This window comes from Notechis scutatus, chromosome 3, assembly GCF_049901735.1.
Source record: "Notechis scutatus isolate UNSWTSFEM ecotype Mainland chromosome 3, rNotScu1.2, whole genome shotgun sequence".
Lineage (NCBI taxonomy): Eukaryota > Metazoa > Chordata > Lepidosauria > Squamata > Elapidae > Notechis > Notechis scutatus.
The window spans coordinates 67,511,946-67,536,238 of NC_142011.1; the positions used below are offsets into that span (position 1 = coordinate 67,511,946).

General features: G+C 36.9%; 1 protein-coding gene across 9 annotated transcripts in view; it reads left to right on the plus strand.

Moving 5' to 3' along the window:
* The window catches only part of FGGY (FGGY carbohydrate kinase domain containing), a 195,827-nt gene that overhangs the window by 143,501 nt on the left and 28,033 nt on the right, over positions 1–24,293 (plus strand). For 6 of the 9 annotated variants that reach the window (XM_087960356.1, XM_087960354.1, XM_087960353.1 and 3 more), the window contains 2 exons: positions 1,030–1,150; positions 3,831–3,925. The exons of 2 other annotated variants lie outside the window; for them this stretch is intronic. In XM_087960356.1, coding sequence (XP_087816482.1) covers positions 1,030–1,150; positions 3,831–3,925 — 216 coding nt within the window. Of the gene's footprint in view, positions 1–1,000; positions 1,151–3,830; positions 3,926–24,293 lie in introns of all 9 variants that reach the window. One more of the 9 variants, XR_015748593.1, reaches the window with a different exon arrangement.

Sequence of the window (24,293 nt, forward strand, 5' to 3'; positions counted from 1 at the left end):
TCTCAAAGCAAGACACAATTTTAAAAAGTGAATATCTGTCCTTTAGTAATGAAAGTAATGGGCATAGGATAGTTTTCCTCAGTCTGATAATCTCTAGAAGAGCTGAATTACATTTCCCATCATCCACATCTAATTAACATATTGTATGTCATTAATTGTATTGTGCCTTTCATTAGATGCCCTTGCTAATGTTAAGAGTTTGCCAGACCTACCTATCTTAAATCAAAATCCCCGTGAAACTTAATCAGGATGAAATAAACAATTGAAGCTTAACTCTGCTTTTCTTAAATATTCCAGCAAAGTCTCTACAGGCATTTGCAGTACATTGTAAATCTTACAATGAACTTTGGCCATGCTTCAGAAGATGTTCAGTGTTAAATGCTGAGGGAATTCTTTAGCATTATGAATTTGACAAAGGGTAGATTTGGCAGTAATGTTACTTTTGAGGTTTTTATTTTCTTTCAGATGAAATCCAAAAACCAATTTTAAATATACAGTTAGTGTTCAAAGGGTTTCTCTGCATGAGCTGGAAATGCGAAACAAAAATCCCGTAAACCCATTTAAATGTTTATTTCTGTTGTTTTAATTTTATTTTACTTTTTCAAAAGGTAAGTCAAAGGTTAGAGTTGAAAAAAAATGCTCTTGATCGGAGCTATTACAACTAAATTGATTTCTAAACAAAAACGTATTAAAATGGATATAAAAGAGGGATAAAAAATATGATTGCTGTATGTTTAATAATGTTAATTCCTGTATTTCTTCAACTATTTGAGGAAGAGGATGTACTTCTCTGTATGTTTTTCTTATAAGCTAATGTCTGTCTTACAATTAATCTGGAGGCGTAGACGGACAATTTAATGTCAAAAACAGAAATAAAGGCAACATTATAGTTACTGTTGATCCCAGCTTTTAAAAAACTCTTCTTTCTTATCAGTGGAAATAACTATGGCTTTTCAGCTTTTTAAAGAACCATTTTACCTGTACCACTTTTTGTTAATAGATATTCCTTTATGTTCTGTTGCATTTAAGTTGGGAACCAGGCATATTGTTGAAACAATGCAAGTCGCAGGGCATCATATCAACACTCTCTTTATGTGTGGCGGTCTGAGCAAGAACCCTCTCTTTGTCCAAATGCACGCGGACATCATTGGTAAGTTTCAGAGTACAGAGGAAGAAATCTGCACTATACTGAGTCTAGCATCTAGTCTAGTGTCCCGGAGTCATGAGATCACCTTTTACGACTGCTTGACAAGCAAAGTCAATGGGGAAGCCAGATTCATTTAACAACCCTGCAACTAACTTGACAACTGCAGTGACTCATTTAACAACTGTGGCAAGAATGGTCATAAAATGGAGCAAAGCTGTCTTACTTAGCAACAGAAATTTGGAACTCAATTTTGATCATAAATCAAGGATTATCTGTAGATTGGGATTCTGCCATTGCACATTTTACCTTTCCTGGTTAATATTAATAGTATCTCAGTGTTTTGTTGGAAAAGTTAAAGTCATTAAGCTGAACCACAGCTAGATGCAAGTAGGATAGATAAAAAAAAATCAATGAAAAAAGGGACACTTGCATTCAACTCTCAAAAAATCTGAGAAGAGCTAAAATACAATAGCAATGCCTACATTTTGTAGCACTTAGCATAGCATAGCACTTAAGACTTCTGTACTGCTTCACAGTGCTTTACAGCCCGCTCTAAGCGGTTTACAGAGCCAGCCTATTGCCCCCAACAGTCTGGGTCTTCATTTTCCCCACCTCGGAAGGATGGAAGGCTGAGTCAACCTTGAGCCTGATGAGATTTGAACTGCCAAATTTCAGGCAACCAGCAGTCAGCAGAAGTAGCCTTGCAGTACTGCACTCTAACTACTGCACTACTGGGGCTTGTAAGGAGAATCTTCAGGATTTATCCTTTTAGATTGTTCTGATAGGCATAGCAATAATTATAAATCGTGTTGAAATTGATGAATAAGTCTGATTCAATCAAAAAGAAATTCCAATGTTCCTATATAAAGATAAGTAAATATCACTAATTGAAATAATTCATAGTACGCACCATTGTGGAATGATATTTCTGGTGCTTGCCCAGAAATAACAGTTGCATTTTTCTGATGGATTATTTCTTAATAATTGGTTGTAAGTAAATGAATATTTTTAATTTTTCAAGTAACTCAACCATGTAAACCATATGTTGTAGGATTTAATATGTCTATTAATTCAAAGTAGGCAAGGAGTCACATTCAATTCATAATATTCAGCATTTGCCATTTATCAAATACTAAACATACATAAAATTGGCACATTTTAAATCAGAAGATGTCAGTAGATTCACTCTTCTGGTCAAAATGTCAATAGCACTTAGAGCAAATTACCTGTCTATAAGAGGAGATCCTAATTCACCTAATTTGTCATTTTTGCATGAGTATCTTTGGATATATCTTGTGGTTAAAAAGAATACATATTTCACCTGTGGAAAATGTATTTCTATGGTTGGGATTAAACACAAACCATGAACCATATGAGTCCTTTATTCTTCAGAGGAACCAATATGGTTTAGATCAAGCCTAAAGCTTGGGCTCTGGGTATTTTGCTTTTAGATTTGCATCTCTTCAACATCAAACCAGGAATTGAGATCAAAATCAGCATTAAGTAATTACATTTCTTGAAAGCAGAAAAAGTGAACCAAATGATACAAGGTCTTGACCTGGGCTAAATATACACAACAGGCTGTTGCCACAGCGGTCTTTTCTATTTGTCCAATGTGATTTCATCAAGTGCGCACCTTTTTCCTTATCTAATTCAAATAGCTTTGGTACCAAGAGCTCCTTTCTGATGTCTAAAATTAAAGATCTATTAATAGATAATTCTGATTAAATTTTAAACTGGGGTCCTTTGACTGTATCTAATAGCCAAGCAGAAAGTTGGACAAAGAGGCCTTTCTCCAGCTTAGGAATTTTTCCTGATTGTAGGAACTGTGATTGACATAAGATGTCAGAGTTCATCTGACTAAAATGCTCTTGGTTTTCTTGCCCTCATTAAAATCTATCTGATAAAATAGTTAACATTCCTCTATCAATCCCCTATTCTTCCAAGAAAAGACAGGGAAATACTGAATATATTACTGTTAAATTCAAGTGCCCATTAGCCAATTATACGGGCTACCAATAGATAATTTCATAGACCATTTAAAAGCCTCAGATTCATATTGTTCAGAGGGCAAGATGAATATATTCATTGTTTGAAGGCACTTACAATGATGTGAAACATAAGCACCAAGTAAATTAAAAAATACATTTATAGCATGACAGCTACAAAGTCAATTTATAACTTTGTTCCTCCACAAGGTTAAACAATAGTATTTTATCAAAATATTTTTTACATTGGAAAACCAATTAATTTCATCTATGTATCCTGAGATAGTATTTATCGCTACTCGGGGTGAAATTCAAAATTTTTCCCTATCGGTTCTGTGGGCGTGGCTTGGTGGGCATGGCTTTGGTGGGTGGGACTCGGTCTCTAAAAGGAAGAAGGCGGGCTGGTGTGGGCGGGGCCAACCGATTCAGATTGTCCCTACCACCTCTCTGAACTGATTCAAATCGTCCCTACCACCTCTCGTGAGGTGGTTGAATTTCACCCCTGCACTACAGGTTTCTTGACTGTTTCCACATTGAATTTGGCTTGCATTTAATGCTTAGGGCACACCAAGAAGATCATACCAAGAAGCCATCTCAGCCTTTAAAAGAAGCAACTGTTTCAATACTTCAGGGAGAGGTGTTTCTTACATGCTTCATACCTCAGGCCCTTTAACTGATCTGTTGTCTTTGCCCAGGCATGCCTGTTGTTCTAGCCCAAGAAGTGGAGTCTGTGCTAATGGGTGCTGCTATTCTTGGAGCCTGTGCTTCTAAAGACTTTGCTTCCCTGCAGGTATGTAATCATAGAAGGTTCAAATTGAATACAACAACTTGAACTCTGTTTTGCTCTGTTCCACCTCAGGCACGTTATAATTTAGAAGGGGAGAAAATGCAGGTTTTGATCATTACAAAAGCCAGAGTTTTTAGCCAAATTTTCTGTTTACGGGTTGATTGGTTGGTTAAGGTTAAATAAGGTCATGAAGCACACAAGTGCTGTATAATATGGCCTAGTTGTTCAAGGCAGAGAAATTCAGCATGGAATTGGAATTTGAAATAATTTTTATTGTTGAGACAATGAGCACTTAATTTTGATGCGTCATTAGCAAATACTGATTTCTGCACTGGGAAATTAGTAGACATTCTAATTTATGAAGTGTTGACACATATCACTGAGTGAACATGCAGAATCAAGAAGAGAAATGAATTAAATTTGCCATTGAAACAAGTGGCAATAGTAACAACCAGGCATGATAATATAAAGAATTCTGATACCACTGAAGCAAGTAAATGTTTTCCATTTGTTGAGTCCAGCATGTTTGTAAAGGTAATGAAAAAGACTAATTGAAAATAACTAGCCTAGGTTCTTCAGTGGATTAAAAAAAAATCCTGGAGACATAGAAGAATAGGTATTTATAGGTGTTTTCAGTGTAATAATAAATAATAATCTGTGCTTATACTCTGTGGTAGACTCCTAAATTATTTTTCCTCTGGATTGTTCTTCTGACAAAAAGAGATTTTGTTTGTAGAACATTGTATATTAAGAACAATTTCCCATAGCCTCTTACTTTTGCTTCATGAATATCATCAAATTTCTTCTGCTTTGACAATGGTCTGATCCTCACTTTCTTAGGAAGAAGTCCCACTGACCACAGACATGAATATTTTAATAACTCATAGCAGAGATTTGTTTGTTTGTTGTGGTACAATTATAATTGCTTTACCAGCTTGACTTCTAAGAAGTAATTGTGGGACAGTGGTTAAACAGAAGGCAATAATGAATAGAAGCTGTTTATTCCATTCAAGTTCTAACCCAGTCTCCAGTATAATATTCTATATATGAAGTTCTATTACTAAAAAAAGCAAATACTATTTGCTAGATTTGATCTCGTCCTATTTAAGTGATACTAATATAATATTTGTTTTAAAAATATTTTGTAGTTCTTACTATACATACACGTTTTTCAGGTTTTTTTTAATTGTTCATAGATGAAATTATTTAAATAGATGAATTATTTCATCAACTGAGTGAATTATTATCAGATTTTTTTTTAGATGGAGTACCTAGATGAAAGATATAACATCTAATAAATCATTAAATAAACAAAAATGTGAAGAATGGATTCCCTGGTGAATTATACTCCATTTGACAGAAGACAATGTCACCTGAGTAGTGCAAATGGGTGTGGAGCCTTCTTGGAACTGTTGAAAGGACTATGTTGTAGACCAGAGATAGATGATGTTGTATCCTTCTCCTGATGTTGTATCCTGTTGAGAGAGGGATGTTTTGTTTCCCCAATGTACAGATCTGCACATGTCTCACTTGCATTGGGGAAACAAAACAACCACTTCAAAAACTCATGGCACAACATAGGAGAACAAACCCATGAAGACAAGAATCAACAGTCCATCTGCATTTAAAGACAAAGCCCACTTTTTTTGAAGACAGCAAAGTCAACATTTTGGACAGAGGACCTTTGGTTTGAAAGAGGGGTCAAAGGGGCCATCTATGTCAAAATTTAACAAACCTCTCTCAACAAAGCATCATCTATCACCAGTCTGCAACATAGTCCTTTCAGCAATTCCAAGAAAGCTCCACACCCATTTGCATTATTCAGGGGATCCTGAGGACACAGATAAACCTCCAGTGGCCTCAACGATTTTCTAAAAGAATGCAAATGACCAGCTATCTGCAAGGAATATAAATCTTTCCATTCCCCACCACCTAGTTAAGAGCTGGAGAAGCTTCTTGGATAAGGAGCGAAACTTCTTCAAAGAAAAACAAGAAAGTCCAGGTGCCTCTTGAAAAAAAGAATTTTTGTATTCACTGTTGTTTTGCTATATTCTTCTGGCTGTATGTTACAAGGAAAAAACGAAGGGTGAATTTTAAAAGCATATAGTCGAGGTGAATCATTTTAAGTTTGAAAAGTGTAACAGAGGCACAGTTCTTACTTTAACAATGCAGTTGGGTCATATGAGTCAAATGCATAGCATTTAAATGGAAATATATATGGCCGAGGAGGGGACTCTTTATTTGGCAATCTCCCAGTTTTATCGCTCACCATAACTATTTTTGACAGAGGTTTTACACTTGAGGGCATGATTATTATGGGTATATAAAAGCCATACAGTTTGTTTTTCTACTGCATATTAATCAGAACAATTGCCTTATGGAAGCTAATGATAGCTTTCTTTGTAATTTCATTTGGACTGGCCTTTGCTAATTAAAGTGGCAAAGACCTACCCACAGGGAATAGGCAATATTGCTCCTAATTTTTTTTTAGAAAGGGTGAAATAGCTGAAGTGCAGAATTATATTAAATGACAATTTTATATTAATAAGACAATTATGGCTTGGTAACGTCCTTCCTCAAGCCTAGGTAGCATATCAGTGCTGCAATAATAAATCTTTTCCTCATTGTGAACCACTGATACTCTTCTGTTAAGTTATTATTATAATTTAAAATAGTTAATAATAGTTTTCTCCTGTGAAAGGATGCTCAGTGACAGTGGCAATTTGGCTTGTATATATAAGAAAGCAAACAGATCATCCTTTAAATTTCAGTTTATGAGCCGTGCCTTGCCTACAATAGGTTGTAAATGCAGAGTTTCTCTGACAGCTGGTAAATGAACAGCTGTTGCTCTTCTGTGGATGTTTCCAGCTTTTTCAGGAAATGACATTGCCTGAAATTTATCCAGTACAGGTGGTCTTCAACTTATGACCATGACTGAACCAAACATTTCTGTTGCTAAGTGAGACAGTTGTTAAGTGAGTTTTGCATGTTTTACAACATTTCTTGCCACATTTGTTAAGTTGAATCACTGCAATTGTTAAGTGAATCTGGCTTCCCCATTGACTTTGCTTATCAGAAAATCTCAAAAAGTGATCACATGACCCCAGGACACTGCAACCGTCATAAATACATGCCAGTTGCCAAGCATTCAAAATTTGATCACATGACCATGGGGATGCTGCAATGGTCGTAAGTGTGAAAAAAGTCCCTTTTTTCAGTGCTGTTGTAAAAACTCCCCTTTTTCAGTGCTGTTGTAACTTGGAACAGTCATGAAACAAATGGCTGTAAGTCAAGGATTACCTGTATTGGGACTTCTGTGTAAATATAAATATAGCACTTTTTCCCTGCTTATATTCACTTTCTAATTTTTGACTAAATATTGGATTACATCCACTTGTTTGGTGACTGTTCAAAGTTATGATGGCATTGAAAAAATGTTATTTACAATCTATCCCTGAAGTTCCAGGTGTCACATCTCCCCCATTGTGTGATCATAATTTGGGCAATTGGCAACCAGCTACCACTTATGAGGGTTGAAGCATCCCACAGTCATGTGATCACCATTTGCGACCTTCCCTTCCTGCTAGCAAAGACAATGGGAAGGTTGCAAGTTGCTCCCATAAATTCCTTTCTCCTGGGTAACCCCATTATGGAATATGAGATCTTGTACTACATAGCAGCTCTCTGCCTGCCAACACTCCATAGCATGTGGCAAATCCCTGCAGCTCACAGCCCCACCCTTGGCACATCCCTGCCGCCCACAGCCCCTTTGGCATGTCTGCATTCTCTAGTGCCCCGTGTGGCCCTTGCCAGCCCACTCACACTCCTTACCATCCACCTGTGGCCCTCACCAGCATGTCTGAAGCTCATGTCAGCCAACCATTGGTTGTAAACTCTTTGTGCTAGATTGCTGAGGCATTTCACTGTATATTTGCACAACATCATGGGCTCATTCCTTTACCTATTGGGAAAACCTTGCTTTAGATGTAGCTAAACAGCCCTGCTATGATGCTCTTCTCCATGTAAAATGTGGTTACTATGGTGAACCATTGCTAGTCACGAAACACCAGACATTGGAAGGCAAAGTGATGGCAAGGTGAGTCATTCTAGCCCCTCCATCAATATTAACCTTTCTTTATTTTTCTGATTTTTTTTTCTTTATAGAAGATTATCACTTTTACAACAATGCACTGGGATGTACTGTAGTTCCTTACTCTATTTTTCTTAGAAGACCTACAGCAGGGCTATCAAACTCCCAGACTGTGGGCTGGATGTATCATGTGCTGGCCATGCCCATGCTGGGTTTAGCGAAGCGGGAAAAAGTCCAGATACGTCACATGATGCCGCCATGACGACATAAGTTTGACACCTCTGACTACAGGGCCTTTGTGGAACCAAAGTATTTTCTTGGATGTAAAGATAATTCTGGAAGCTAGTATTTTGATAAAGTTTTTAACACATTTAAAGAGGGGCTGGGATTCTGATGGGCGCCAAGGAAGATATCTGTAGTCTCCTTGATGTTTGTGGTTTCTTATGTGGTGCAGCTAGTGTATATAGGGTTTTAGGATAAGGGTAGGATTGGGAGTGTAAGTTTGATCATCCTCAGCTGTGGAAATTTATTGTGTGACCTTGAGCCAGTTACTGTGTGTCTCCGCTCAGTGATAAAATGAAACAAGCAACTTTGAACTTCTGAAGAAAAAGCAGAATCCAGTATGTAGAGGAGACAGACACTCAGAAAACCAGTTTTATGCCTTATGTTTGCAAACCCAGCCAAGTATAGTTTGTGTAACAAACTAAGGTTTATTTGAACCTAGTCATCTGGGCAATAGAAGCTTAGCAATTGTTCTCCATTGTAATGTGAAGCTCATGTTGTCTCCCCCAGAATCTAGTAGTTACAGTAATCCGAACCAGAATTTCAGCATAGTCAAGACATATAAACTCCATCTATATTTTCCCAATGTAACAATTCTGTTTTTGTCTAGCCATTTCTACTGATTTTTTCTTTTTTGGCTTGGTTGTGTACCTTTAAAGAGAATGAAGGTATAAATATGCTAATAGATCACATTTAGAAATTAAATTAGATCACATGTTTCAATTAAATTAGTGTAGGCCTTCTTCATTCATCTCATTATAAACATCTAAAAAGTTATCTTATACAAACTAGGAAGAAATGCTAATTAGTTGGTGTAATCGTCTTGTGTAAACATAGTATTGAAAAGGAAAAGCTAATGAATCATTTTGTTGTCTTGCTGTTAATGCATTTTCTAAATGGCTTTTGATACATTTCATTTTCTATTCCTTTAATCAGGGAATTGTTAACTGGGCAGAGATGAAGTTCTGAAAGTTCACACTGGCAGGGAGAACTAGCTTAAGATGTTCTAATTGTCTCGTTTCATTCATTGACAAAATAATTGTGCTAGGTTTATACTTGCAATGTCGTCCTATAATTTAGAGCAGAGTTAAGAAAGATCATCTTGAATTTTTTAAAAAGCTATTTTTTAATGGAGGGGAATTTTTAGAATAGAATAGAATTCTTTATTTGCTAAATGTGATTGGACACACAAGGAATTTATCTTGGTGCATATGCTCTCAGTATACATAAAAGAAAAGATACATTTGTCAAGAATCATAAGGTACAACACTTAGTAGACATAGGGTAGAATAAACAATCAAATCATACTAGGAAACCGCCAATAAAAATCATAAGGATACAAGCAACAAAGTTACAATCATACAGTCATAAGTGGGTGAAAGGAAGGATGGAAAGATTAATAGTAATAGTAATGCAGACTTAGTAAATAGTCTGACAGTGTTGAGGGAATTATTTGTTTAGCAGAGTGATGGCGTTCAGGGAAAAAAACTGTCCTTGTGTCTAGTTGTTCTGGTGTGCAGTGCTCTATAGTATCATTTTGAGGGAAGGAGTTGAAACAGTTTATGTCCAGGATGTGAGGGGTCTGTAAATATTTTCACAGCCCTGTTTTTGACTCGTGCAGTATACAGATCCTTGATGGAAGGCAGATTGGTAGTAACTTTTTCTTCAGTCCTAATTACTTTCTGAAGTCTGTGTCTGTTGGGTTGCAGAACCAAACCAGACAGTTATAGATTTGAGCAGATGATTTTGATTTGAGTTTTGAAGTTGTGTTTGTTATCTTCAGAACAAAGAGGAAAATGAAGATATTATTTTGCATACCAAGAAGAAGGATGCAAGTAGTCCTTCACTTACAACATTTCTTTTAATAACCGTACAAAGTTACAACAGCACTGAAAAAAGTGACTTGACTGTTTTTCACATGACCACTGCAGCATCTCCGTGGTCACATGATCAAAATCCAGACACTTGACTCTTATTTATGACAGTTGAAGTATCCCAGTGTCTTGTGATCTCCTTTTGCGACCCTCTGACAAGCAATGTCAACGGGAAAATCAGATTCACCTAACAACTGTATAACTAATTTACCAACTGTAGTGATTCACTTAACATATATGGCAAGAAAGGACGTGAAATGGGGCAAATTCAGTTAACAAATGTTTCACTTAGCAACATAAATTTTGGACTCAACTGTGATCATTAGTTGAGGACTACCTATCAGGCATGTTTAGTAAAAATGATTTTCACGACCAATGTTATGGTATCCTCTGTGTTAGCCTGGAGAAATAATTACTTGGGCAGGACATGGCAAAACCTTCACATTTCCTCAGCCATTCACCCAAGACTTTGCTGCACATAAGCAAAACCCAGATCCATCCAATATATATCCAGTTGTCTAGACATGTAGATATAGCCAGGAGAGGGGGGCGGGGTAGAAAGAAAACCTTGCCTAGACTTGCCCAACAGGTTCACCTTAATCCCATCTTTGTGGGCAAAAAAAGTATCTCAAGGTAGGGAGGTAGGTCTTTCATCCTATCCTATCCTATCCTTCCAGTCCAATGTGCATTATAACCAGTTTTATAGGTATTTTATCCCTGTAATTCCTCATCAAAAGCAGATAGGAATTGTCCACAATGCAAAGATTTATACTATTTATAAAGCTGATCCCCCCCCCCCACTGATAAATGAAACCTAGCACCATGACTCCAGTCCTTTGCTAAATTAGCTAGATGGAAGTATCAGATTTATTCAAGAATCTGAGGTTAATTACTTGGGAATATAATGCTAAGCCATTGTTTACCTTTATATCTAGGAAAGTCCCATTCCTCTACAGCAGGGGTGGGCAAACCACGGCCGGGGCCACATCCGGCCCGTTGGTCTGTCCAATGCGGCCCGCCCCTGAAAAAAATCACTGCCATTGGTCTGTCCAATCTGGCCCGCCCCTGAAAAAAATCGCTGGGTGTGGCGTATTGCCCTGTGCCGTGGCCCCCAAAGCTGCAAAACAGTGCGGAGCGATCTAGGGGTAGGAAAGAAAAGAAATTTGCAAAGGCCTCGGCTGGGAGTTCGAAATCACCTTCGAGTGCGACCTCTCCGAAGGTGAGTCCCCGCCGATCCCCCTTTTTTTCCGGGGCTTCCAGGCTTAAACTTTGCAAAGGCAAAGCTTGCAGGCTGGAGCGTCTTCCCGCCGAGGAGCGGGAAGGGTTCCACCGGCGGGCGGGCGGGCTGCTTGGAGCCACCTAAAGCTAGGCCGCTGCTGGTGGAGCTTTGCCCTGCCTTGGTCCCCGTTTCCCGGCTCGGCGGTCCTGCTCGGGTGGCACTTTAAAAGCCTGCTCCCAGCACCCGAGCAACTTCCCAGCAACTTTCGGCTTGGTTTTAACTCGCGGGCGCCAGGCATGATATTCCGCTCTGAAAAAAATCGGGCCGGCCAAAGAGACCCCCTGCCGCGCGCCCGGGAGTGCCGCTGCTTTCCTCGCCGGGCCGGGCGGCGGCGTGTTGCACGGAGGCTGGTCTGTGGCTGGCCCAGCTCCCTTTTCCTGCCGCTCAGCGGCCTCCGCCGCACCGCCGGGCTCCGCTCAGGTATCCGGCTGGGGCTGTCAGGAGTTGCTCACCGCTGGTGCAGCCCACGCGGCTCCAGTCCTGCGTTGCCTCGGGAAGGAAAGGCAAAACCAGGAGCCGCTGCTGCCGTTGCAAAGCGCCGCTGTGGCTCTTCCTTTTTGCCTTTCCTTCCTGAGGCAACGCGGACTGGAGCTGCTGGAGCCGCGCCGGCGGTAGCAACTCCTGACTCAGGGGCCTCCGAGGGGAGGGGAAGGAGGAGAAGGGGAAGGGGTGGGGGCGACCCAAAAAATCTTGTGCTGACCCGGCCCGTCTGTCAAATTTTAAAAGTCAATGCGGCCCCGAGCCAAAAAGTTTGCCCACCCCTGCTCTACAGTATACAATTTTAGTGCCCAACTTAACAATAATTGCATCATCTTGGCACTTAAAGAATAACTGCAGCAATTTATATGATATGACCCAGAAGATTTAGTGTTTTCGATATCACTTTCTCATGAATATGTTATGTGATTAGTTTTTAAAAATATATACCCGGTAGTTAATGAAGTGTCATAGAGATGGCACATAATATTCTGTTTGGATAGTATTGAAAGGATGCTTATTTTTTGGTAATTAAGATCAGGCTTGCTTATCTTTCTATTAGTTCAGTTTGAGAGCTACAATATTTTATTATTATTTATCATTTCTAAGAGCCACAGAGTATGATTATTTACATAATACTGTACAGTGATGCATTTAGCAATTCTTCTTTGAGAAATGCTATAATAATGTTGAAAAATGGCAAAGTTATCCAGGAAATGCATTTTTATAGGTGGTAATGGAGTATAGATATTGTCATCACCCAATGTAGTTTGGCATATATTATTTTATGTTAGTTTATTTTTGTTTAGTTTAACAATGACAATAGTATACAGCTGTATACTAAGTACTATGCAAGCTGAAATGCTAGCACAACAGTCCAGATTCTAGTTTATATTAGTTTAATTCCCTTATTTTTAGGTGTTTTTTTGTCACTGTAGTTTTAAAGCAAAAGTCTTCAGATTTTGGCAATTTTTATCATCACTTAAATGTGGCATCTAAATAGCTAGAGCATAGTTATACATACACATTCCAATCCTATGCAAGTTTATTTTAAAAATAGTCTTTGTTGAAGTGAAACATCTTCAAAGTGTGTCTATTTTCAACTGAAATTGTATATCTGATTTTAAGCAGCCTATAATATGAAATTTAGGCATCTGGGGTGGAGGAGAGGGACCTGTATTTGAAAGTGGGGAGAGAGAAAAGTTTCCACTTGCAAAGTTTACATGAAGGAAGACTCAGCAGAAATTTTCTTCCCAAGTCATAACTTTAAATTTGAATAAAGACTTCAAATTATGCCCTGACATGCATTCCTGAAGTAACATAATCATCTTGTACTGAACCTATTGGAAGCCAATTTACACATTGTGTGTTTGCTGCAGGAAATACATATGTGATATTACGGCAGTGATGGAAAAGTAACTTTGAGACCAGTGCCCATGTTTATGACCTTGCATGTCTTTAAAGTGAAGGAAAGCTGAAATAAGATTGGAAGCACAGTTGTGGTTTCACTTAGTGACCATTTAGCTTGGAATGACCAAATTGCTGGTTCCAGTTGTGTCACTAAAGAAGGGATACCTGTATTCATTTTAGGAAACTCTGGTACAAAATACTATTGTTAGTTTCAGCAATGGCAAGAGCTGTCTTTAATTCCAATTAAAATACTGGAAATGAAGTTTTGCAATTAAAAACTATTTATAGATACTATAAATTATTTGCAGATGGAGATATACATATCGCTATTATTAAAAAGTATACTAATTAAAATCACTGTAGTTGAATTAAAATGTCAGTAATTCCATCAAAATATACCTGAAGGATATATGTTAATATTTTGGGCACAAATTTTTTCCCCCCATGAATAGTTAAGATTAGAAGAGATAGTGAAAGCGCAGAGCAATATTGAAAGACATAAAGTGTTCTGGAAATGGATGAAGAGAACTAAAAGAAGAGCCTCCAGAAAGTGAATATAATTAAACATAAAAATGATGAAATGGTTTGGGATAAAACTAAAGGGAATGAAGCTCAAATGCTGTGATATGTCAAAGAATAAAACTGAAACAAAGGGTATTAATGTTAAGTGTCCAAGGGGAAAAAATGTTGAATAGGAAGTCATAAATGCTGTGAGAATGTTGAAAAACGATACATCTGCAGGTGTAGAACATATAATGGGAAATGTCAAAATATGGACGTGGCTTGCTTATGAAGTGGCTGTGTGACTTGTTTAGCGTCTGTGGGAAGAGCACATCTGTCCCTGATGTTTGGAAGAATGCTGTTATTGTTCTTTTATATGAAAGGAGATTAGCTTGTTAAGTGTGTCTGGGAAGGTGTTTGGCAGAGTTTCTGACTGAAGAGTACAAGAGGTGACAATAAGCAGAATTTGTGAACCGCACTGCATTTTTATGTTAGGCAGGGACTGTTCACAACAACTGGTGTTTTTTTTTTTTTTTTCTGCTCAGGAAATCATTGAGAAATGTACGAATGTGAGAAAGAAACTTTTATTGCACATTTGTTTATTTAAGGAAGTACATGAGAAAGTGAAGAGGCTTTAATTACTGGACATTTTACATAACTCTGGAGCTGAGGTTTGTTTGCTAGATGTGACAGGAGTGGTATAAATTTACTCACAAGTAAATTATGTGTGATAATAAATGGAATAGTTAGCAAGTGAGGTAAGTAGGAAGCAGGGAGGTAAGATGAGAGTATGGGATGTCCCATTAGTTGTTCAATGTATTTATGAATAAATATATTTGAAATACTAGTGGCATTAGAGAAGTGTTGGTTAGTGATTGCATATGCAGATAGAATCATAGGGCTGGAAGGAATCTTGGAGGTCTTCTAGTTGAACCTCTGCCCAAGGCAGCAGTGCTTATACCATCCTGGACAATAGATTGTCCAAACTTTCTTTGAAAACCTCCAGCAATGGAGTACAACACAATTCTAGGAGGCATTCAATCAATCTCACTGTAAGGAAATTCCTCGTTTTGTTCAGGTTGGATCTCCTCTGAACAGCTTCTACCCACTGCTTCTTAACCTGCCCTCAGGTGCTATGGAGAATACATCAACCTCCTCTTCCTTGTGATAGCCTTTCAAGTACTGGAAGACAGCTATGGTAGAAGGTCTCCCCTAATCTTTTTCTTAGGCTAAACATACCTATTTTCCTCAGCCATTCATCATATAATTTAGCCTCCAGACCCCTTATCATCTTTGTTCCTTTTCTTTGCACTCTTTTCTAGGATCTTAGCATCTCTTTGTATAATGATGACCAGAACTGGGCATAGTACAGTTGTCCTCGACTTACAACCACAATTGAGCCCAAAATTTCTGTTGCTAAGTGAAACATTTGTTAAGTGAGTTTTGCCCTATTTTACGGCTTTTCTTGACAAAGTTGTTAAGTGAACCACTGCAGTTATTAAATTAGTAACACAATTTGTCAAGTGAATCCAGGTTCTTCGTTGACTTTGCTTGTCAGAAGGTCAAATCAAATCAAATCAAACCTTTATTGTTGAACATGACCCTGAGATACTGCAGCAGTCATAAATATTTCATGCATCTGAATTTTGATCATGTGACTCTGGGGATGCTGTGAAGGTCATAAATCATAAGTCACTTGTTTCAAAGTGCAACTGCAAATGGTCACTACATGAACTGTAGCAATTAGAGGACTACCTGTATTCCAAATGTGGCCTCACTAGTGCATTATGCAGCAGTACTATCAGTTTTTATATAACTGAATCTGTGTTATTTATTTCTTGAGAACCAAATTATTTACTTCACATGAAGGATAGATTATATGGTGCAGTGAGGAATCTGGGTCTAAAAATCAGATCAAACAAAACTACAATAGCTGTTTGATACAAATACAATGGAATAAACAATTGCAACTCGTATATAAGTGGTAAAAAGTAGAGCAAATTCATCAATTTGTGTGCCTTGGTACAATGTTCTCTAATGATGGGGAAATTGAGAATATTTGTTGAAAGAAACAGAGTTTTCTATAACAGCATCTCTCTGCCCACTTCGCTAGTTGAAAATAAAGAGTTATGTATATCAGGAGAAACATATGAGTTCAGTGCAGGTAAAATGGGTATAAGGAGGGTTGTTTTTTAGTGTGAATTCGTGCTCAATGCATGTGAACTGAATACAAAAATCAGTGATCAATAGGAATAAAATCTCTATTAAGATCTTATAGTGAGAATTAATGAAGACTGAATCAGTATTTGTTGGTTATATGCGTATATGAAAAATGATATCATCTACTTTATATAACTCGAGGTTTATATTAATATAGTAAAGGGTAAATAAAAAAATAAGTTAAAATGCATTAACAAAGAATGAGTCAAGATGAAGAGGAATTGGTAAGATCCTCATAAAGACCAAGATAAACAGTCTGAAATTCAAGTGGCAGAATATGAAGAAATATATGGATGTGGTGGAAACAAGGATGATTTGCAAGAAAAATGGTTTTAAACAAGATTTACTTTTTTCTTCCCTCATACCTCTGATTTCTTTGGCACATTATTTCTACGATATGTGTAACACTGCTTACTCTGAAAGAGTGATGGGTATATGTGTACAAAAGGTTATTTACATTAAAGTAATTAGGTTGGCTTTGTTTAATTTCCTTGAAGGATACTGGGGAGACAGTGGTCCTTGTTTTTAAGTTATTCAAAACCCGCATAATATTTTGTATGCAGACCAGATTCTCTAGTCAGACATAATTTCTTTCTAATCTGTTACAATTAAAGCATTTTTTTTCGAATGGCTAGAAAAAGTGTGTAATTACAAAAGCCTAAGGTAGGGCAAGATAACCTTTTTATAGCTGCTCCAAATTTACCGTCTCCTTTTCCCAGAGTATGTCTTCCTTAATTATGTGTGCTGCATTGCAGGCAAATTGAAAAGCATGGCTGCCCTTCCCTCCAGCCAAGTTGAAGCAAAACTTCAAGACATGTGCTGGGAGTTGGAAACTCAATCCGCTGCAATAATTCCCCATCTGGGATATGAACTCTTGCTATGCCAGTGTGGGAGATCAGAGTGTTCTGTAAGGAAACACATGTAGTCACTGTGCTTGCTGTCTGAAATGCCTGGGGTTTTTTGTTTTAATGACTTTTTTTCCTAAGGACATGAGAGCTATTTCATCTGAGGATTTGATGCCAAAAGTCTGAGCCACTAAGACATTATTCAGCAAGCTAACTTCATGAAGGCATTTGCTGCCTTGAATGTTTCTGTTCTTTATTACAAATAAGGGCTCTGAGATTAGGTAGGTAGTATCCTTTACGGAAGACTACCTCACACTAAACGGATCGGTAAAACAAGCAGTATTGAAACAGTATAAAAACTTTGCTAGTTTCCACATGACCTTTGAGTGGATCTATTACAGTGTTTTGAATTCATAATGTACGCTGCGGGTGACCAAAAGCTTCTGTGGAAGGTAGTTGGTTCTCTGGTGAAGACCGATAAATTTGGCAGTTGCATTTTCTCCCAAACTTATTCATTCCTTCTGAAGAAATTGCAGTGTTTGATCAATCTTTTAAAGAAAATAAAATAAGATCTTCCCCATCTCTATTGGGAATAATATAATGAGAGTGTTTTTTTTTCCAAAATAAAAAGGACCTGACTGACTATTCTGTAAGTGTTAAAGCTGCCCAAAAAGATTCCTTTTCACCACCACAAGCATGATAAACAGATTCAGATAAAGCATTTCAATTAAACTACAAATCGTCTCCCTGAATGACAAATCTGCCAGTTTGGTCCTCCCATATTCATAAAAATTTGCTATGAGAAAGCAGTGGCTGGAGATATGTTAAAAAATTATTGCAGAAGCTGCATATAACAATAAAAAGAGACTGGGAAGAATTAAAATTACTCTTGCTATTAGCTGGCTAAGATAGCAAGACACCTCTATTGTTTCAACATGAGACCTAAATTATCTAAGTGCTGACTAATTTTCTCCCTCTTTCCCTACATTTGCTATAGAAAGTAAAAACTAATCTGAGAATTAGACTTCACCATTTTCACATTTTACTCCCTAATTTTGGGTAGGTTTATTCAAAACTAAACCATGGTTTAATTGTATTTAAGTTAACAGATAACAGATAATCAGAGTTGGAAGGGACCTTATAGGTCAACTAGTCCAACTCCCCACCCAAGCGGGAGACCCTACACCATTTCTGACAAATGGCAGTCCAATCTCTTCTTGAAAGTCTCAACTGATGGCGCTCCCACAACTTCCGAGAGCAAGCTGTTCCATTGGTTGATTGTTCCCACTGTCAGAAAGTTTCTCCTTATTTTCAGGTTGAACCAGTGATCAATCTATTAAGCATACTTGAGATCTTTAATTTGCTTTTCCAGTGTTATAACAGTTCTATCTCACAAAACCATTCTAATCACCACAAAATACCTGTAGTGTGCTGCAATTTTACGAAGGAAATTTCTTAAAATAATACTTGTCCAAGCGATTTTCATTCATCGGCAGAAAATAACTTACGATCTTTCTGCTAACTTCTCATAGATTAGGTTTCAAGAGAAAGGGGGAAGGAAAGATGACCTGAACATTGCTGGTAAATGATATCTGTTCTCTTTTATAATGTGATCAGGCATTTAGCCCTGGGGAACAGGGAGATTAATTGCCTTGAAAAGGCAACATATCTAGAAGCCCTTGGACAGAATAATATTCCTACTTTGAGTGTAATGTATATAAGAAAGTCACCATTAGTTTTTTCGCCCCTATATTTTCAATGGTGGATAATTTTACTATTAATTTTGTAGCAGCTCCACCTGTGGAATGATATTTGAAGTGCACTTTAAAATATCATATGTTGATTTTTCCAGTTAATCTTTAAGTTGTGACTATGTTTTTAACAAGTAGTTTCTCCACAGGGAGATGTGAAATTTGTAAGGGAAGAATAACTGTGGGCAACTCCAGGTACTTTGTGCCAGTCCAAAAATAGCCCCCAAACTGTCCATTCATATAAATGGCAGTCGCTTCTGGGGTTGAATTGAAACAGCATACACTGCTAATTGCAGTGATGCCCAAATGATAGTGAATGTGCTAAGCTGCATCGTGCACAACTTAGCAAGTTTAGTGAATGTGCTGTAGTTGCATCCCCAGGTGTGATACACATAAATAAGTAATGGCAGTCACATATGTTTTGCCTCCCTGCCATGGATACTCAGACTGAATTGACTATATTTCTAGTTCAATAACAGCTTATTTGAAATTAGAGCAAAAATAAATGCACTGGTTTATTTTGCCAAGGCTTGTGGATGAGTCCTTCAGCTCAACATAAATATGCACCTTTTCTGAAAATGTGGGTAGAGAATTGGATGATATTAATGATTTTCATTCCCCCCCCACCCCCTTGTTATGGGATTTTAATCTTCTTGTGGCAGGAGCTGTATGGTAATTTACCTTGTGCTCTTCTGCTGGTTGGTAGAATGTGCTGATAGGTTCATGGTGTTCTGAGTAATTGTGTTAAGCTAAGTCAGCAAGTGTCAGGATGCTCATAATTAGCTTCAAAACAGCTTGGAATAATTAGGGAATGGAATTTGTCTCATATAGACATGCTTTTAATTTAAACTCTATTAAATAGGAGGATTGCATTTATCGGACAAAAGATGAATATTCCCATATCTATTCATGTTGTATCTGAATGTAAAATGTAATCTGCACAAGCTCACTTAGAAGATTATATGAGATGGTAGCAGCTGATAAATGTTAAATGGTCATTGATGTAAATAGTCAGAGCCTGTGATGGGTAGATGGAGTTCACAGTATGGTTACTTTACATACTGTGTTTTGGCAATGTAACATAAGTATTAATTAAAGCAATAGCCGTGCTAGAGTGGTAACATTAGATCTTGCCCATAATTATTATTGCCCATAATTACAATTATTATTGAGGTGAGAAAGTTAGTAAATCTACCAGTTTTAGACGTCACTACTTAATCTTTTTTTCTGACTGACTCTTTTTTTCTTGGGCACATCATGAGGAGTCAACTGAAATATGTTGGTTATTACAAACTTAATGACCTTTATTTAGTATTAATTGAATATTGAGCAGATCACTGAATTTATGAGAACATTGCCTCAAATTACAAAGATCAATTGGTAATTTTAACTGTTAACATTGCCCTTTGTCACAAATGTGGTAGATGATTTTGATACCCTCTGCATAAACTAAACAAAAAGTTTAAGAGTGACTTTAAAGCATCAGGATAATTTTAAGAATGCAGAACTAAGTTTGTTTTCTGTCAGTACCTTTTCTATAATGTCCATAGACTTTCTGTTGTCCCAATGGATCCTTTCCTACCTTCACTCTTACTACAGTTTGCTCATTAAGAAATGCTTACTTTATAAAAATCGTATTTCAAAATTATTCTATTCTCTCAAGATCTAGCTATAGCAGCCCCAGCTATAAATTGGATATCAGGATTAACAGTAGCCCAAAGGAGACTATGCAGCTAATTTGACATTGGAAATATCAAGCTGCTTGTATTGCTCTGTGCAGCTTTCTGTTTATGGCACCATAAGGGAACGGAAACAAAGAAGTAAACACTGCAATAAGTGTAAGAAAGGAAGTTATTTTATTCCACCCATAAATTGAATGTGCAGAAAAGTTCTTTCCATGCTACATGAAAGGGATTGCCTCCTAGACTGCATTGCCAAAAATAATTTCTTCTTCATTATTCATAGCAATTCTTTAGTAGTTGGCTATATGGTCTGCATTTGCTATTTATGCACATGCTCTGGTATAGTGTCTTTTTCCCTTTCTTTGTGAACTTTACATAGCAACTCTGTCTTTTTCTAAAAACATAAGAACAATGAAAAAATTAGTTTAATATGCAACAACATTTTCTTTCTTTTTTTTAAAACAAATTTTATTAATTTTTAAAAGCATACAAAACATACAAAATAAACATAAAACCTTTTTTCTAAAAATTTCTAAAAATTATTTGAAAGTTTTACAACATTAACACATTTCCTTACAATCACATATTTTCCCTTTCTAACTTGCTTTATTTTCTTCTATCTTTCTCTCCATTGTCCTTTTCTAACCTTTCTCCAAGGTTTTATTAGCTCATTCAAACATAAACACATAAGAACACAAAACATATAAACATTAAAAAAAAACATCTTTTCTGAAAGTTGCTTAATCCCGGGTCAAAACTCTTTGTACAGACACCAACTCAAATTCATATTCATTTTATATGCCATTCCATATCTTATTACCATTTTCAATTTTTTATATAGCTTCTTCTCTCTCTTAGATTCTCTTAATTTTATTTTATTTATCTCATCTCAATTCAAATCATAATATTTATTATTCTTTGTCTGTTTATTTCCAGCTATCGATTTATCTTTCTTCTTTAAAAAAAAAGCTTCTCCTGTACACTAATTGGAGTATGACGCCTTTACCTCTTTCCCCTACATTTATAATACTTAATATAAAATACCTAACTTACATTGGGATTCTATTTGGTACATTCTAAATTTATACAATATTATCAATACCAATACTAATCTATTCATTAATATTCATATTCTTTTATATCATAAACACTTAGCACATTACTTTTTAATTAATTAACATACTTTTGTGGAAGCACCTACTTTCCATAATTATTCCCCCCCACATCATATATTTTAAATCATTATTTCATTAAGGTATTCCTGCTTCTCCTACTTCAAATCTCTCCTTTCAAAAAAAAAAATTCCATTCATTTGTATCTTTCTCTCCAACTCCTTTATATCTTAACCATTTTATCCATTTCAATTAAATAACATGCCTTTTGGGAATACTTATATTTTCCACAATTATTCCCCCCCCCCATCATATCTCAAATCCTTATTTCATGAAATGTTCCCCTTTTCTTAAGACAAGTTTCACTAAGTTATATTAAACATTTTATCACACTTTAAATTACACATTATTTCCAACTTTCTAAAATTATTTCTAAATACAAATATAAAAAACAATCTTATGTACCTTTAGAATCCCTTTATCAATAAAGTTTACCCATTATCTCTAAAAACTTTTGTTTCTTTACATCTTGCTCTCTACTATTGAGGCTTCTCGTCCCCTTTCTCCCTTGCTTATTCTTCTCTCTGTCCTCTTTACCCCTTTGCCTCTCCACCTCCCTTTTTCTCTGCTTTCCTCCTTTCTGTTGTCTTCTAACATAATATCTCTTTTTCATCTTGTTTTTCTCTTTTTTGATTACTTTTATTAAGTCTCTTTTTCCTTTTTCTCTTTCTCCTTTCCTTCCCCAGCCAAAGTCACTTGTTCATCAAAAATGGCTTCTTCTTTGTCCCAGTCGTCCTGTTGTCCATTCAATTTTACATAAGTGTAGACCGCCATTTCTAAATACTGAAAAAGAGTATCAAAAACGTCCTTCCCTTCTTGCTTTTCTTTTTCATATTTTTGATATAAAAGTTTCAATCTGTCCACAAGTAATGCCATTATAAAGAGAAAAAGTTTTCCCAAGCAACCACCCAAGTGCTTTTAATCAGAGATAATTCTCAAAAGTGATAAAATCACCAAGCAATCAAAGTAGGTTAATTCTTTTAAGCACTTTCTCCTTCACTTTCTCTTTCTGGGATTGGAGTTTGATCACAAAGTTCCATTTAATATATATCTTTCAGAAGCCTTGTTAGTATTTATAGCTCTTTAAAAATCCAGGCAGTCTTCTCCTTATTTTCAAATTCTAATCCAATTTTTCCCTCTCCCTTCCCACTCACAGCAAACAAAAAAATTTTTTTAAAGTCTTTTTTTAAAAAAAAACCATTCAGAAATCCTTATCTCTTCAATATTTAATTACCTAGATTTTCAGATTTCTCTTGTTGTTCCATCCGCTGTCACGTTAGGAAGGAGAGTGAAGGAAAAAAACAAAAAACTTTCCCTTTTAGAATTCTGTGCGCCGCTTGTAACTCTCTCTGGAAACAATGTAGCAACTTCTCCGTAGCAATTTTCAAGCCCCAGGAAACTTTCTTATCCCTTGGCAACTTTATCCCGGTCCAGAAACAACTCTCACGATTTCTCCGCTTTTCTTCCTCCTGCACAATCTTATCCGTTTGCAGGTTTCTTCATGGCGGCCATTGCTGACCGCCGCTCCTCCGCCTCGGAAAGGGGGTTTTGCTGGCTGGGGAGGGGTCTGCGACACCCCCTACCCCCTTCCAGATCCCCTGTCTTCAGCTGCCCCTGCAGGGCAGCTATATCCCCCAGATCCAAACGGATCGGGGGAACCTTGGCAGTGAGCTCGGCAGGGATCGCGCTGGATCGCAAATTCCTGCCGCTGCCGAAGCCTCGCAAACCGGAAGTCCCCACAACAACATTTTCTATTATAGAAAAAAATATATAAGAACTCATTAAAAAAAATTATCACTGTTGTTTAAAATCAGCTTAGGAAAAATTTAATATAAGTTTCATTTTAAAAAAAATGTTTGCATGAGTGAAAACATGTAAATTTTTATTTTTAGGTATGTATCGATTTATTACCGATGAATATTTAGGCCTCTGTAGATTATTCCTTCATTATTTGAAATCAAACTTGCATTACATAAATATGGGATGGTTCTCAGATGTTGGGGAAACTCTAAAATATTATAATACATTATTTTATTTATTTTTATCCCACCTTTATTATTTTTACATTAATTCAAGGCATTGAACATATCCAACACACCTTCTTCCTCCTATTTTCCCCACAACAATTCCCCTATGAGGCAAGCTGGGCTGAGAGTGACTGACTGACCCAAAGTCACCTAGTCAGCTTTCATGGCTAAGTCAAGACTAGAATTCACTTATTTATTTATTTATTTATTTATTTATTTATTTATTTATTGATTGATTGATTGATTGATTGATTGATTGATTGATTGATTGATTGATTTGATTTGCCAATTGTTTACAAGATAATAAGTATAAGCGTATACATAGTTGTGAATACATGAAATGGGTACATATAAGAAAAATAAAAGAATAAGAGAAACAATAGGACAGGGATGGTAGGCACGTTGGTGCGCTTTATGCACGCCCCTACAGACCTCTTAGGAAGGGGGTGAGGTCAATAGTAGACAGTCTAAGGTTAAAGTTTTTGGGGTTTGGGGAAGAGACTACAGAGTCGGGTAGAGTATTCCAGACGTTGACCACTCTGTTGCTGAAGTCGTATTTCCTGCAATCAAGTTTGGTGCAGTTTACTTTGAGTTTGTATCTATTGTGTGCTCTTGTGTTGTTATGGTTGAAGCTGAAGTATTCATTGACAGGTAGGACATTGCAATGTATGATTTTATATACCATGCTTAAGTCAGACCGAAGACGGCGTAATTCAAGGTTTTCTAGTTCTAGAATTTCAAGTCTGGTGGCATAAGGTATT